Source organism: Idiotropiscis lumnitzeri, chromosome 19 (genome assembly GCF_059441095.1).
Source record: "Idiotropiscis lumnitzeri isolate Australia: NSW breed Sydney's pygmy pipehorse chromosome 19, RoL_Ilum_1.0, whole genome shotgun sequence".
Taxonomy (NCBI): Eukaryota; Metazoa; Chordata; class Actinopteri; order Syngnathiformes; family Syngnathidae; genus Idiotropiscis; species Idiotropiscis lumnitzeri.
Genome location: NC_142409.1, coordinates 9,996,305 through 10,010,664, shown reverse-complemented (window position 1 = coordinate 10,010,664; position 14,360 = coordinate 9,996,305). Strand labels below are relative to the sequence as shown.

The 14,360-nt window shown below is 46.2% G+C and overlaps 1 protein-coding gene across 6 annotated transcripts in view; it reads right to left on the bottom strand.

The window, feature by feature from the left end:
- Positions 1-14,360, bottom strand: part of LOC148318429 (sickle tail protein homolog) — a 67,689-nt gene that overhangs the window by 37,991 nt on the left and 15,338 nt on the right. For 2 of the 6 annotated variants that reach the window (XM_088282639.1, XM_088282641.1), the window contains exon 1: positions 11,221-12,219. The exons of 1 other annotated variant lie outside the window; for it this stretch is intronic. In XM_088282639.1, coding sequence (XP_088138765.1) covers positions 11,221-11,527 — 307 coding nt within the window. In that variant the 5' untranslated portion in view covers positions 11,528-12,219. Of the gene's footprint in view, positions 1-2,995; positions 3,075-11,220; positions 12,221-14,360 lie in introns of those variants that run through there. 3 more of the 6 variants (XR_015839881.1, XM_088282640.1, XM_088282644.1) reach the window with 3 other exon arrangements.

Genomic DNA, 14,360 nt, shown 5'->3' with positions numbered 1-14,360 from the left:
GAGGAGTCATTACGGAATTCTGGAGCGGTAATGAGTCGTGAACAAGTGGGTCAAGGAAAGCATAAAATGAAAGAAAAGGGGCAGCAGCTCGTTTAATTGCTTGAGAAGATTTGATGAAGATTCTCCCACTTTTTAAGACACCCATGAATCTTTCACGGTTTTCTTTTGGCCCCGTCACACCTTTCCTCGACCTTCGCTAAGAAACAACCAGGAGGCAGAGCTACGGCCAACTTCTTCCGCCATTCTTCTCAACGAGGGAGATGGATGTCAGAGAGGCGGGGTGATGTTTACACTGGAAGAAAAAGAGCCTGGCAGGTTAATAGCGCCACAAGAGTGCCGGGTCAGTGTCCTTTCACGCCTGCGGGACATTTGTCTTGGGCCCTGCCGTCTCATCAATGGCAAGCGACAAGGGAGATGGACGCAGAAACCAAAAAGTGGAGAGCGAGCAGGCAAGCGGCGAGGTCATGAATATCCGAAGAACGCGAAGCAAGCGCAACAAGAGTTTGCCTTTTGCCCAAATGTGACCTGTGGGCCAACAAAACGGCGCCTTTTCTTCAAGTACATCAAATCTTGCGGAAGAAAATAAAACTCTTTAAATCGGCGTCGGCTTCCCAAGTCATCCTCCCGAATGCAGCCGTTTTTTTTTTCTTTGGCCCTGACTGCTTTGAAAGTGTTTCCAGTGAGCGTCCAGACCAATTATGGAGATATATAAAGAAATAGATAAATAAACGGGCAAGGGAAAGAAGGAAACAAGAGATGGACACTAATGAGTCGTTACCAGCAAGACCGCTCGTTATTGTGTTATTGTCTGTGGGCCGAAGACCGTTTCTGCTTTATGACAACAAATAATGTTTAGAGCTGCTGAAGGAGCTACACTTATCGTAGAGTATGTTTACACGGCAATTAATTAAAGAAGGGAAATCTGAACGTGTTATTGCTCCACAAAAGGTAAGCAGTAACTGAGTTTTTTTTCGAGATCCCAGCAGTCTTACGGACAATTTTTTTTTTTTTTGCAAGCATCAAGTAAGGAAGAATGTTTGCTTTTGACTTTTAGCCCCGAAAACAAAAAAAAAACAAAAAAAAACCCGCTCGATAAACTAATGCCCTCATGGCAGCCTCATTAAGTCTCATCATTGACTCAAATAGCTCCAGAAGCTGAAATCGAAAGCCCCCCCGCAATGAGGTGTGATGAAGCGCCGCCGTGATGCCATGTGACCGCCAGTTGGCTCCAGGCCATGACGAGAGATGACGGCGGTGGAGAAACACCTGGTCGGACCTCTACCATCCCCCGCCAACTGTTGGCCGCATGGCACAAGCCCAGGTGTCTTTCTAACGAGCCGTGGAGGCCATCAAAGTCCGGGCGCGTTGCTCCGCATCAGACCAAGTCCGGCCAGGTAATCAAGACGGAATGCGATCTCGCCGAGCTTTTGCTGGTGAAACCACAGCAGCTCACATGATAGCATTTAAAGACGAACGACTTGGCCGAGCCGCACTGGCAGCCGTCGCCGTACACTTAATAACAGTTTCCTCGCTACATCAGCACTGGGCAAAGCGCACAGGAAACTCTGGAGAGACAACCGCGGTGATGAATGATGAGTTTCCAATTCATTGTTAAAAAAGGTTTGGGGATGCGATTTGCAGGGTGAAGGTGCCGATTTTTAATGGGGTGAGGGTTATCGCGACGGGTTTTTAAAAGGTGTTAAGCTTTACACCTCTGTCTTATCTGCAGAATAACCTTGCCCGATAATTTAACATTTGAGGATGCACGGCAAGAAAAATTAAACATGCACGCCAACGTTAGCATATCCTGTTGCTATGTCTTAGCTCGGAGCGTTGCGGTATTAAAACTCTAATAGAGCCTCCATGTAACGCTCTCAAAAAACATTCGCCAAAAATGACAGGAAATTCTCCATTTATGTCAGTTGTGATGCTAGTAAAAGTAAATGATTCAGATGGTAACAAAGCACTTCCTGATTAGAGATTTAGTACAAGGAAGATTTTTGACGTGATAAATCTTGCCTCGGGGACAAGCTTAGTATGTCGGGGCGGAGCTAGGTTTAGTCCGGGTTGTTGGTGGAATTTAGGAGAGTCTTCATACATGGGCACTCCGACGATTTTTTTTTAATATAATATAATATAATATAATATAATAATTGAGATGCACTGATTTAAACTATTATTAAGCAATTCAAAACCGTTTTGGGGGGCATCAATTACACTTTTTTTTTTTGCAATTTATGGTAAAATGAGGCAAGACGAGTCAGAAGGGACCATTCACCACCCCCCCAGCACACTATGAAAGTCAAAATTACACACCGTTAAGTATCGCTACGCCGCTGCGCAAACTAGTTGATTGCGTGCTGTCCGTAACATGAAAATGTCAACTGGATGACAGCAGCACAAAGTCTTTGAGGCTCTTGGCAAGAGGAAGCAGCGCATCAATGCCCCCGCTGGGAAAAACCTCGCTGTTGGTTTGATTCCCGTGAGCAAACTTGGGACACGCACGTCCAAATCTCATGCGAGCCTGAGCCGCAGTCACCCATTTACTGTCAGCCTCCTCGTGATCCGCAGAGGGGAGGTGAGCTTCTCAGGAGCGATGACAATGCGGCGGCAGAAGACGATGCGGGCAACAAAAAACGGTTAGTTTAGTTAGCGCAAGCTCTTGTTTTGGGTCCACATAACCCCCACCTCGCACTCCCATTAGTTTAATTAGACTCACACACACACACACACACACACATTAGAAGCGTTCCCTCCCTCCCTTTTATTTTGCTTTAATGAATGGTTGGCCACAGTTCAGATCAGGATTAAAAGACAAAAACAAAAACAAACAGCAGCTACGCAAAACAAGCTTTCCGAGGCATACGGAAGCAACCGAGCAAGAAAGACAAAAAGATCCCAAAAGGGAATTCCCTTTGCTGTGGAGTTGAAAATGACAATTATCCAAAAGATTTCTCAGAATTGTCAAAACTGGAGCGGCGAGGCGACCACTCACCTTTGCTGTTAAGCGGGTTCAAATGCGACAATCCCAAAAACTTTTTCCGCTCCTTCACGGCGGATCAGCACAACCCCCCCCCCCAACTCCCACTGCCTCCCCTCCTTCTCTCTCTCTCTCGCTCGCTCTCTCTCTAGCTTTCCTACTTCAGCACTTCCTGGGCTGCTGTTTATGCTCCAATCAGGTCATCCAACAAAACTGCACACCCCCTCCTCCTCCGAGCCCAAGTCCTTTCGCTCAGCCATTGTTTGGTAAAGGCTTGTCACATGTATGCCTGCGAGAGAGTGTGTGTGGCATCGCATACACACCGAAAAGGCTGGCCGACTCCCAGCTCGAATGTCTCACAAGGACAGTTTTTTTTTTAAATTAGAAGGGGGCAGCTGAATCCGTTTTTTTTTCTTTTTCATCCGTCTGGAACTTTCTCTCCAAAGCCAGCAGCTCACGAATTCCCAACACCAGTGCGCCTCTACCCATAATTTTCCTGTTGGAAGGGGTGGAGGTGTGATTTGGGGGTGCAGGGCCAGGAGGTGAGAGGTGACGAGTGGGAGGAGGCAGGATGACAAGAGCACACTGAGCTTTTGTTTGGCGTTGTCAACACCTTCATCAAGCGGCGCGCTAACACCTCCTGACCTGTGGAAGAGTTCAACTCAAACCTAGAGGCATCTTTGCTTAGGGATTGTGGTTGGAACCCGCAAAGCAAGAGAAGCGCAGGACAGTAATGCCAGGACAGGCTTGAGAAGTCCAACAAAAGTTTTTTTTTATGCATCAAATAAGACGAAAGGCTGGGCAGTGCTGGATCTCTCTGCATAAAAGTTTCTGCGATGACCAATATTGCTCATCCGGTCCACATGGAACACAAGTTGACCATGTGGTAAAAATACAAGCTTGTCGTACCTGGTTTGGACGACAGCAAGGACATCCAGTAAAGTACAACGGAGAGAAGCTTGAGAATGTCTCACTTAAACTTTGAAAATAAAACTTCATATGTAATGAACTGGAATTATCTCAGTGGTGCATCAACACTAAAAAAAAAAAAACAGCTCCGTTATCTTTTGGAGCCACGTGTCATCTTTTTGCAGCTGAAGCAGTCCCTAAACGTAAGTCAGTGGAGCCACGAGGACGATTGCGGCACCTCTGCTGCCAGGTTGGATTCGAGAGACGTTCCTCTTGTTGTTTAGTCTGGGCAACACATGTTTGAGGGAGGGAATGTGAGGATGGGCTACTCTCCTACACAGACACTTTTCTCTTGGGCATGACTGACAGACGCAATGTCAATGCACAGAACGCAAAGGCCTGGAAAAAAAAGAATCTTCACTCTGTGACGATCAGGTGGAGGATTCTCGTCCAAAGCAGAGCAGACGAAAGTCCTGAAGGCCCAACTTAAGCACAAGTACTTGCATTAAAAAAAGTACTCTGGTCAAAGTAAAAGTCACGATTCAAATGCAGACTAAGAAACGTCCCAGACTCAGCTCATTGCCAATAGTTAATTATCGGGGCCGATATTTGGCATTTTGTCGATTCGTGGCATCTTTTTTAACTCTCAAGGCCGATAAATTAAACGCTGGTTTATTTGGCTCGCTGCGGCACTCCTCTCTCTCTCTTTTTCTCCGCTGTGCTCGTGGCCCCGCCTGCAGAAGCAGATTGTCCCGCCCATCTGGTTCCTTGTAGCAGCCAATCAGCAGTAAGCTGCCTGTTTGCCTTTTTTCACCTAAAGTCACGAGCACTACGGGAGAGGTCCCGCGAGCAGAGGAAGGAAAGGAAACAGACTTTGGCGAAATTGAAAAGTTTGCTACAACTCACAACTCAAAAAACAACTATTTGCCGCAGTAAACCTTCAAGAGATGTTTGTTTTCATTTTAAAACTAAGTTGTCCGAGTGATTTTCCTGAGAAAATAAAGTGGGAGGCAGGTGCAATATTCGCGTCGTCTTGAAGCTCTCGTCTCTTGTTAGGCCAAAGAACCCCCCCCCCCTTGCTTAATCCCCGCCAGATAAATCCTCGCGTTGCTGAAAGGCAAGCGGCACAAAATGCGACGGAAAGAACCCCAAATACTCGACAGCGTTAGCGGGAGCAGGTGAGGATTACACGTCTCACTGTTCACTTTTGGAATCTCGCTGTACTTTTCGGTCGCAGTCACGCTGTCAAAAGAGCCACCTGCGCCAGCCGGTGGAGACCCAAGTCGACCGTGCTGCTTCGGTACGAACACTCAAGTGACAGATGGCTGCCTTTCAGCCACACAAATGTCAGCAGATTGAAGGAAAGAGGCGCGGCAGGTTTGCGCTGTCCCAAAATAAAAACTCACAAATGGCACGGACTCAGAATGGAGAAATAAAGTCGACCAGATAATTTTCCAACATAGTGTAGCCTCCGCGACAAAATTATAGTCTGTCCTAACTATGTTAGAATAAAGTCAATTAAGAGAGATTAACTTTTTCGTATAGCTTGTAAGCGCAAGACGGCAATGCCTCTCTTAAACCTCGAGAGACCTCAGCTAAGCAAGCGTCACAAAATTAGATCTTGTTTGCATTTTTTTTTTCCCTCCACTGTATCCAAATAGAGTTCAAAGCCGCCATGGGAATGACCCAAAAAGTCAGACTCTTGCTGGCTCATGCTAGTTTTGGCTTGCAGGGCATGTTCCTACCAAACTGATATGGAGAGTGAGAACGAGCATCAAAAGGGCCTAAAAGGCCTTGGCTGCCATTCCCCTTGATCCCCCCCCCCAACCCCCCCACGACTCCCCTTCTAGCCCCTGGACCAAGCTGCCTTTTACGTATACTTAGCCTGAAATCAGCCAAAGCACTGAGTGAGCTGCTCCCCTCCGCTCTAAAGCCAGTTTCATAATCTTTTTAAGGGGGATTGGAAAGTTGGGTTTTTGACAACTAAGACAAAAATAAAAAAAAATAAAAAAATTCGAATGAACTCATTTCTTGCCATTGACGGTTAAAAATGTCAAAGATGCATTTATTTATTTATTTTTTTAACTTTGCTGGTAGTAAATGAGTTAAATGCGCAGCAACAGATTTTCCTGAATCTTGCACATAACAAAATGTCTTAACGAATGTCAGGTAGCGATGCCCAAGACTGTACAATGAAAGCCCACCATTATCAAGGAACGTTGTGCCTTTATGGTTTCACAGCAAGCGGTCGCCGTACAGTAAATTACATGACACTGTTGTCATAGAGACAACTCCAACTCGGGTTTATAGAACAGTATCGTTATTTGGTGCGCTTTATTGCCTCGTGACAATACCAAACAATAATGGGAGTGGGATGTAGTCAGAATAGAAAATAACAAACATGTACTGTATAGTGCGTAATAAGGATCCCCCCCCCCCAAAAAAAAACTAAGAAAGTAAATCAACCAAAAACAAAAATATATATATATATATATATATATTTTTTTTTTTTTTAATACATCTTTATGACCTGGCACCATATGGATCTGCGGCATCATGAGGACCGGTGGTAGGGCACCACTGCTTTAAAACACTAGTTATTTCTGACTGAGAATTTGTTAAATGCTAATGCTAAAATTAAGGCTAAAATAAAAAAAACAAACAATTGAAGACTTTCTTCTTGCAATTCACACCGTATGTACAGTTAATCGAAAAGCAGTGAAAAGTCTAAACTAATAATTGCATTATATTATCCAGTCATTCCGCTTCAGTCCAATGGCTGTTTCAAACTTTTGTCAACTGTCAAACCGAATCAACAAGAACACCTTTCACACATTTGCGGATTCATTGGAATGACATTTGAAATTTTGCACCTTTTTCCTCGTGATATGTCGTTAACAAAAATTAAAATGTTTTTTCCCGGGCTTCAAACGGGTTTAATTGGCCGACTGCATGCCAATCGTTCAAATTCCACTTTGAACATGAAGATACAAATGACGGCAGCCTTTATTGGTTCTCTGGAGAACGTGGCAGCCATGAAAAATTGCTAAATGGTGGTTGCACGCGGAATGAACTGCCAGCTGTCGCTTCCATCACGAGCTGCACTTCACGACATGCCACCGACAGAAGTGACGCTCGCTTGTCAGAGCCTTCCAGGGCGTAATCGCACGACAACAAAAACAAATGCGTTTTGACGTTACGCAGAGCCGAGAAGCGCTCGGTTGCGAGTGCAGCGGTTCGATTAATTTGGTAAATGTTATTTCCTGTGGGGGAAATTTTAATAATAGAAGTCAACCGCAGTCACAAAAGAGATTATTTACATCCATTGCTGCGATTTTTATTCATTGCAAGGATCCCACGGGATCAAAAAGTCTGAGATATTAAAGGTGGAGACGTGGAAACCAAGAGTGAATATTCTCCCATTTTAGCTTTTGTCGAATTTTGGGAACACTGACAGGCAAGGTTCATTCCAAACTCCACCATAGAGGGGCGCTGAAACGTGACAGACGAGATTTAAAGATGCTCAGCCTGCAGGGAGGCAAAAATGATCTGAAAGTCTGCATCTGTTTTGGAGGAGCCCACGGGGACAGACACACGACCACAAAGTAGAACTAACAAGCTTGGACGTGCTTTTCTGGATCGAGTCTTGTGGTAGAACACAAAACCCGTGCATACACAACAACACTTTGATTTATTTTTTTAACCTGATTATTGTCTTGCTGGATGGTCACCCAAAAAAAATAAAAATAAAAACACCTCCAATTTCTATACAGCTTGTTCTCAGAGTCATGCGGAAGCGTGATCCGGCTGACTTTAGGCGAGACGCAGACGACACCCTCAAGTGGTCACCTGTGTTTATTACTACTTTCCTATCAGCCAGGGCTTTGGCGCCATTTGTGGCATTTTAGGGCATTACATCAAAGCACAAAAAAAAAAAAAAAATGCGAGTGAATTTATGACTGGCAAACTGTAACAAGGAAAAATAAACTTCCAAATGTGTTTTCTGGAGTCATTTAAACCTCCGGTTGTTAACATCAGCTCAGTAGAGATCCCCCCCCCCCCAGCTTAGCGACACAGCCGGGCTGGAACGCTGCTGCGTCAACGAGGCGTCTCAGCGCTCTAGTTGACAAGCATGAATGTCTCACCACTGACTTCATCGCCCGACCAAAGCGTATTATTTGCCTTCTCCAAAAAAAATCCCCCTGATCTAAAAGCAAATGGAAGGGAGGAGCTGATCCCCCAACTCCCAAAATCGATGACTTTAGTAGTTCATAGAAAAGGAATGTGAGAAGCTGCGAGTCAAACCCATCTGGGTGTTTAGTCGAAGGTTCTGCGCAACAGACTACTGTAATTGAGCAAGTCGGGATAGAAGGATAAACGTCACGTGACACACTGACGTAACCCCGCACAAGGCTTCAGGCTCTCTGAAGACGAGCCAACCTTAAGTCGCATTGCTTTGACAGCAGGGGGGCGCCGGCTGCCAGGTGCGAGAAGAAGAAGGAGGAGGCGAGAGGGGCTGAGAAACTTCGCCGTCACACACTCGAGGGATTCAAAGGTGGGCAGGAAGTCGATTTTATTCGCGGTGGCTCCAAGTGCAATGCGTCGGGAATAAATCTGACGCACACGCCTCGTTTTACGCAAACCCGTTTGTGGGACAGCTTATGGATGAGGGCCTTTATTTTCTCAGTAAGAAAAATAAAAGCCTGAGGACTTGTAAAACTCTTTCACAACGAAGGGCCAGTCAAAGCGATTCAAGGACACGTCGGACATCATCTGAGCGGGCATTTCCTTCGACTTGCCATCGATGCGGGGAAGTGGCGTTGTGGCAATTCAGTTTTTCAGATGACCCGCTTGACTGAGGAATTTTCTATTTTAGTTTAGAGAGGATTTACTGACTTGCGCACTCGAAAGTGTCTGAAAAAGTTCAGTAGTTCAGACAGCTTGGTTTGAAAAATGTGAACAAGAGTGATACTAAAAAAAAAATAACTTAAACAGTTGTTAGCAAATCCTTTGAACACCATCTGACATAATCCAAATTCAACAAATGGAGCGTCAACGTCATTGGTGGTCTTCCGTGGGATAGCGTTTTTTTTTTTTTTATTCATTCTCCAGCTGCAGCCAATCACCTCGGCAGTCTCCTGCCTCAGGAACCAAGGAGAAAAAAAAAAAAAACTGCAAATGACACCCCCCCCCGGAAGAAAAACACTGTGGGGAGGATTTACAATACACACTCATGAGTGATCACATAAGCAACACTCTTTCTTCTTGCTCAGCGGCCCGATTTCTCGTCTGTTTCTGTTTGGAGGGATGAGTCATGTCCACTCATTTGCAAAGGCAGACTAGCAGGTCCATGAACGCATCATTAGCCCACATACTCTCATCTTATGTCTCCAATGACTCACTGGGCTTCTCTTCCAAGAGAAGTATTGCGCAATCTTTGCACGTGGCACTTTGACTATCTGGGAAGTCAAAGATGTTAAAAGCATTAAAAAAAAAAAAAATGCCAATATAGCTCAGAAAAATCTGCCTTTTTGTCATCACTCTTGATCAGGAAAAAAAAAAAGAAAAAAATCTAAAACCTTACACAACGAAGCCCTTCAATCCCGCCCTGACTTGCTCGGTGACAAACGTCGCAAACGTGAGTTCACGCAAGCAAGTTGTCAGCTGCTTCGGATGATTCACCGTCGGAGGTCGCTCAACCAAGAGATGAGTTCATCGCGCAAACGCGCCCAACGGTATCTTCGGAGCGTCGTGAACAAATCCTTGCATGACGGGGCACGATCACCCGAGGGCCCAACTTTTGATACGTCGGGTATGTTACTTTCAAGTTGAGCAAGAGGAGAACTGAGAATGAATGAAAAGAAAACACCAATCCTTTGGTCAAGGTCCGCAAAGTCCAAGTCTGCTCTTCCACACCTTGTCGGATTTGCACAATTTTTTTCCCCCCCCACCCGAGAATCAAGCTGAACCTTCTATTTCACTTGCAGGGACGGAATAACTCTGAAATTGGGCCTTGTGTCAAGTCGCGGTCATCTCTGAAGCTTTCACACGAGGGAAATGTCACCTGTCATGTGCTCTTATTGTCTTTGCCTCGCACATGACCTCGTCGTTCTTGTTCTGGAACTCGCAGCACCTCGGGGGAACCGAGAAGTTCAGCTGCAGGCATTGTCCAAAATTTTTATCACACTTTTATCCTGTTGTGGGTCATCTTTCGCGTATTCTAAGGGTGGATGGAAGCGCATGAAGGCAAAAGATAGGCTGATGGGGGCGGGGCTAAGTGAAGACCCTCACAAAAAGACAACCCTAATTGGTATTCACGAAAACATCTGGTTTCCAGTACAAACCTGCCCCCTAGTAACCCGCAAGCAGGCTTTTTTTTTTTTTTTTTTAACGGGGAGGGATTCACTCACAGGCAGGACTCGAGACCTGTTGATTCCCCAGCATGCCCTGCTCACATTCCTGACCTCCTTCTGTCACTCTTTGACTAACTTCACCCCTTTTGGGGTTGTCTCCATCCGCCCCAAAGACTAAAATCTACCTTCCTTCACTGGTTTCTTTGAGAGCGGCTGACGGGAAGATATACGATCCGTCAGTCAAACACTTAAAGTACATTTGGAAACTTGGTGAGATTCCTAACGCGAGTGTGACGCCGACGCGGCAGTGAAAGCTGGCGCCCTGCAGAGTTGGAAGTTTGGTCAAAGAGTCAAAAGGGAATGATAAGAGTTCTTTCTTTCTTCCTTCGGAATCTGCGGCCCAGTGAGGTGCAGCGACTTATTTAGTAGAAACGGTTCAGACGGGAAAAATGGGGTAATTGTATTGCAAGTCACAAACAAGTTTTCATTAAGCATGAGCCAATTAATAAAAAAAAAAATTTAAAAATGTCACCGTATTTTCCAGACTACAAGCTGCTACTTTTTTCCTGGATTTTGAACCATGCGGCTAATACAACGGTGCAGCTTTTCTGTGGATTTTTCTTTCACCACTAGGGGCGCTCTAAACAACCATTTATTTTCAACATGGAAAAGTGCAGCTTGTATATCCTTTTTTTTCTTCTTTTTTTTTATCTTCAAATAACCTGTAGCAACAAGTGTGTTCGTGTGGTTTTTGAGGTTGGTGCAGCAGATGCTTGACAAATTAATTTCCTTTCCTTCAGGGTAAGATGATGACTGTTGGTCAGATTTAAAGGGAGACAACCAAAATAAAAAATAAAAAAGCCTCGATCGCCAAATTTAACCCACCAAACTTTGAAAGACGAGAAGGACCGAGTTCAAGTTTCAAACTTACCGAATGCGTCGAAACAAGTTGAGAATGATATTTACAAGACAACTTACTGTGAAGTGAGCCGTGATTCTGGCTTGCCGCTTTCAGCGCGTTGGTTTTACTCTTGGACTCCTTGGCGGGTCCAGCCTCACCGAGGCCCTTTCGTTCCAACTGGGTGTCACTCTGCGCTTTGTCCACGACCGATTTCTGCCTTGTTAACAAACTGTCAGTGCCCGCCCTCATCAGCTTCTCGCCCACACTCTGGACCCGGGCCTGAGCGGCCAAAGAAGTTGTGCCAGGGCATTCCTTCCTGGGGGAGGGCAGCCTGGATCCGGCGCCGGCTGAGAGAGGCCGGGCCAGCCTGGAGGTTTTTGACATCCCGCGTTGGTGAGTCGCACTTTGTCTCTGCGCCTCTCAGAACTCCCCGTGGCGCTCCAGCGTGTTGCGACGGGTGCAGGTAGGCTGAGAGGCCGGTGGAGGGAGGGGACTTTTGGGAAGTCAAGGGGGTGGGGGGTTATTAGCTCTCAGGAAGGTGCTCGCCTCTCCTGGGATCATTCTCTAAAACAAACTAAACCTGTGGAGTAGCAGGACGAGCTTTGCCAAACAGTAACTAACACGATCTTGGTCTCAAGTGACTTAAATTCTCGTTCGTCACTCCTTCAGCATTCCTACCTCGCATGTTTGCGTCCTCTTCTTTTCTTTGTTGCACGTGCTCAACGGGGAAAGCATTCCGGCACTCGGCAGAGATTCCAATTTAAAGAGGTCAAAGAAAAAAAGAGCAAAAGTCCTCCTTCAGGTGCAGCTGCTGAAGCGGTTCCAGATGTGAGCGCGTCGCTTCGGTTCAATCCCCGGCCGGGTTTGCTCTCGTGCTGTTTTCACTCCTTCCGCTCGCTTCTCTCCATCCATCATTGAGTCTTTCGTCTCTCGTCCCCGGAGAACGCGTTGCACTCCTCCTCGCAATTCAGGTGGCGATACGGCGAGCGGAGTCGGGAATCACGCTCACGCGCTGGCGGGTGGAATTTGCGGAGAATTAAAAAGCGCAAAAAAGGAGAGAGCGTGTGTGTGCGCTGAGGGGGGTGTGGGTCTGTCGGTGTGATTTGCTGCGCCAAAAAACATCAGCTGTGACAAGAAAAAAAAAAAGGGGGGGGGGTTGCGCGAGGAGAAGTTGGCTCCGAGAAACACGAGGAAGAAAAGATCACAGCTTCTCCATCGGACAAACACATTTGACTCCTTTGACAAATTGCTAGGAGCCAACTTGGCCCGCACACAAATCCGCAGCGACGGTTGCCAAATGATGTCGCTCGCGGGGCAACTTTGCATGTGAAAAGAGGATTTCATAGCAGTCGGCGGATTGGGAAACGTGCGTTTTGCCGAATCTCTGCTTCATGACCTCCGGAGGCGGGTCATGAGAGGAGGCTATTTTATCTGGACACCTCTTGACACTTGTGTAAAATGCTGCCGCACATGTGATATATTACACGGGGGGGGCGCCTTTGCATTGCGTGTTCAACCGACTAAACACCAGAAAATGGATTATAGCGAGTCACTGGCTCAAGCGTGACCACGAAAGAGCCGAGAAGAGCAACAATTTGTTATGCGGCTCGTTTTGTCAACAAGGGAAAGACGGCGGTATAAAATGACTCCACGGAAAAGGATGAATGAACGTGAAGATCAATTTTCCCAGAACATGTCAGCAAGCCTCCAAACAAGCATCAGTGGCTGTATGGATATGTCATATTAATATGATGGCTACGTATCTGCGTGGCTTTAGATGAGGCAAAGCAGATTGACCTACATACATTCCCCGGCGAGTACACGTTGGGATTCGAAAAAAGACTTCATGAGAGTCGCAGCGTTTCGGACGGATTTTGGGAAGCGAGGGAGAGCGCGCCATTAGCGTGTGATTGGATATCGGGAAACGCTGTCGGATTTGCGCGTGTGCGTCAATGGCAGGCTTGGTTGGGCTGCGTTAGCAACATGCTACCGGGGGATTACCTCCAAGTGAGGCCGAACACGACTCCATATGTTTGTTTTTGGGTTTTTTTAAATGGTTAGGCGTAGATGAAAGCCCTCATTGTGGACTGGAAGCCTCCCAGTTTTGAAGCCACTTCTTACTGTACAGTATACAAAAGTCAGGCAGAGCCCAGTTCAAAGGCTTTAAATAGCACAGCGTTTAGGGAAGGTTATAATTTCAGCGTTTGAGTCAAGACTGTGTTTTTGCAAAGCGCGACGGCTCGTGAAACGCATCTTTATATGAAAATAATAAAGCCTGCTCTTGACATATTAATTGTGCATGTCACGTTATGGTATATTTACTTTTTAATTGCTCACATGCAAGTAGTTGGGTCTCCGGAGTGCTTGCTTGAAATTACACAGACATCTTTTTTTTTAATTTTTTTTTTTAAATATATCTGCAAGTGAGCCATTCTGAATTATGATGAATCGTGATGTCGTAATATATCGCTGTGAGACTGTCTTGAAAGTTGGTGCTGATGTTTTGCGGTCATGGGAAATTGAGTAGCGTAATCACAGAATAATAATTAAAACTTTCATTCAACGACGAGCGTACGTGGACGGTGAACAGAAATGGCCGACCGTGCTATTTAATTAGGGTGACGGGCTCGTGTGTTGTCAAGGGTGCCGCTGTGGTATTTCTGTACCTGACCTTTCAGTCTGCGAGTTATTAGGACGGCTGCTTCCAAGTGACTCAGCCTCCCGCCCGACAATGTGGACTATTTCAACGAGTGCAAACACAAACGTCCGCAAGACGTTCTTTAGTGAAGCTTTACCGTCAATGGGACGGCTGACTCGGGTCAACTCAAGGTCACCCGAGCCCCTTTGTTCATGTAACGACGAAAAAATTTGGTTTTGAGGACTTTTCGGTGTGTCATACTCATGTTCTATTGTAGTATCTGTGACTGTAAAGCGACGCCTGACCTGGTGAGTGACATGGGTGTCAGTATATGAATGTACTTTTTGGCTTCTATACCCGTCAACGGCAGTGAATGAGTTAATTGGCAAACTTGAGGATTAAAGTCGATGTTTTGCCTGCCCCCGGGGGGGTTTGCTTCCAGACATTCCATCAGAGGTCTCCCCCCCCGCCAAATCACACGTCATCACTCAGCAGCAGCCACCGAATGAGTTACGAGAGGCCCCCTGCAAAGACCGGCAGCGATGCGCAACAAGAGCTCGGAGCTGTGTGCGCATGTGC